Raw genomic sequence first — 1,278 nt, 5'->3', positions numbered from 1 at the left:
GTGTCGGTTCTCATTTGAACTATCCATTACACGCATTCATTTCCAAAAAGTCGCAGGAACTGTCCGCAAAGCCACCGCCGCCGAGATCCTTTTCTCCTCTCGCTACTCCCTTGCCGTGCGACTTGCATATAGTGAACTTCAAAGTTCCCAAGCCTTTGAAGTTTTTGCAGACACCGCCTGAAAGTTCTAGATTCGTTCTAATTTTGCACAGGCGACATTGGGATTCTTCATACTGTCATAAGGGAAGGTCATCACAATGCACTAATCTAGCCGACGACCCCGTGAATCTCTTCAGCATGTTCAAGGATCTTACCGTCTTGAAGGCTAAATCGACTTCCTTGAATCTTCTCCATGAAGATCCGGAAGTAATAGGGTTCACAGAACAGTTTGCTGATCTTGCACAAGAAGGGCATGTTGCCATATCTCCGATGGACATACAAGCCTACCGGTTAGAGTTGCGGCCACAACAATAAATTCCTCATAATATCAACAAAGATAAAATTTTGTTATTGCCCTATTAATGGTAGGGATGATTTATTCTTGGACTAATTTCTCATTTAAACACTTGAGTTTATAAGATGATGCAGGCAAATAGAATGTATGGTAACATCCATGCAAAAGGTGTTCACCTTGGTTGAGGAAGAGTGGTGCGAGCGCGATACTTTTGTAGATTGCTGTTATAAAGACATCGATGATGAGACGATAGCTTTTGCGGAACGTTGTTTGTTTAGTATGCTGCTGTAGCATTTTGATTACTTTTTGTTTTTGTGGACTATAGTTGAAAGATGAGTTTTGCTTCATTAATGTACAACACGTTTGTTAGAGGGTAGTGACATACATTTATGTACATATTTAATACCTCTATTTGTGCAAAGGAGTGTATTCTTCTTTGAATGTGGACTCAACAGTTTGCAAGACTAATTATCAATGCTTATCATTATTCACAATTATCAAAATTCATATGCAATGTTAAAAGTTAGTACAGGTGGATAAATTCTGCTGGATAAGGATTAGCATATTGGTAATTGCATGTGTATTGCTGAATGGTTTCTTATGGTAAAATAGTCTCAGAGAAGGGTTCATTCATTTTTCATGTTATTCATATACGAATACTTTCAAAAACGGGACTTGCCAAACCGGTTAATTGTCCACCCTACTTAACTGTGAATAGTGCATTCACCAATTCAATATCTGGTTGAATTTTAAAAACATTGCATGGAAGAGAAAGTGAAATTAAATTCTTCAACTTAACTGTGAATAGTGTATTCACCAGTTCAA

General features: G+C 38.0%; 1 protein-coding gene across 1 annotated transcript in view; it reads left to right on the top strand.

Moving 5' to 3' along the window:
* Nucleotides 1-947, top strand: part of LOC101499632 (alpha-mannosidase 2) — a 6,184-nt gene extending 5,237 nt beyond the window's left edge. The window contains exon 4 of the mRNA XM_004489290.4: nt 1-947. This exon is cut by the window's left edge and continues 2,281 nt beyond it. Coding sequence (XP_004489347.1) covers nt 1-473 — 473 coding nt within the window. The 3' untranslated portion in view covers nt 474-947.
* Nucleotides 948-1,278: the final 331 nt, after the last annotated feature.

Source organism: Cicer arietinum, chromosome 2 (genome assembly GCF_000331145.2).
Source record: "Cicer arietinum cultivar CDC Frontier isolate Library 1 chromosome 2, Cicar.CDCFrontier_v2.0, whole genome shotgun sequence".
Classification (NCBI taxonomy): domain Eukaryota; kingdom Viridiplantae; phylum Streptophyta; class Magnoliopsida; order Fabales; family Fabaceae; genus Cicer; species Cicer arietinum.
The sequence above is the reverse complement of the archived record's forward strand: the minus strand, read 5'-3'. Positions and strand labels throughout refer to the sequence as shown.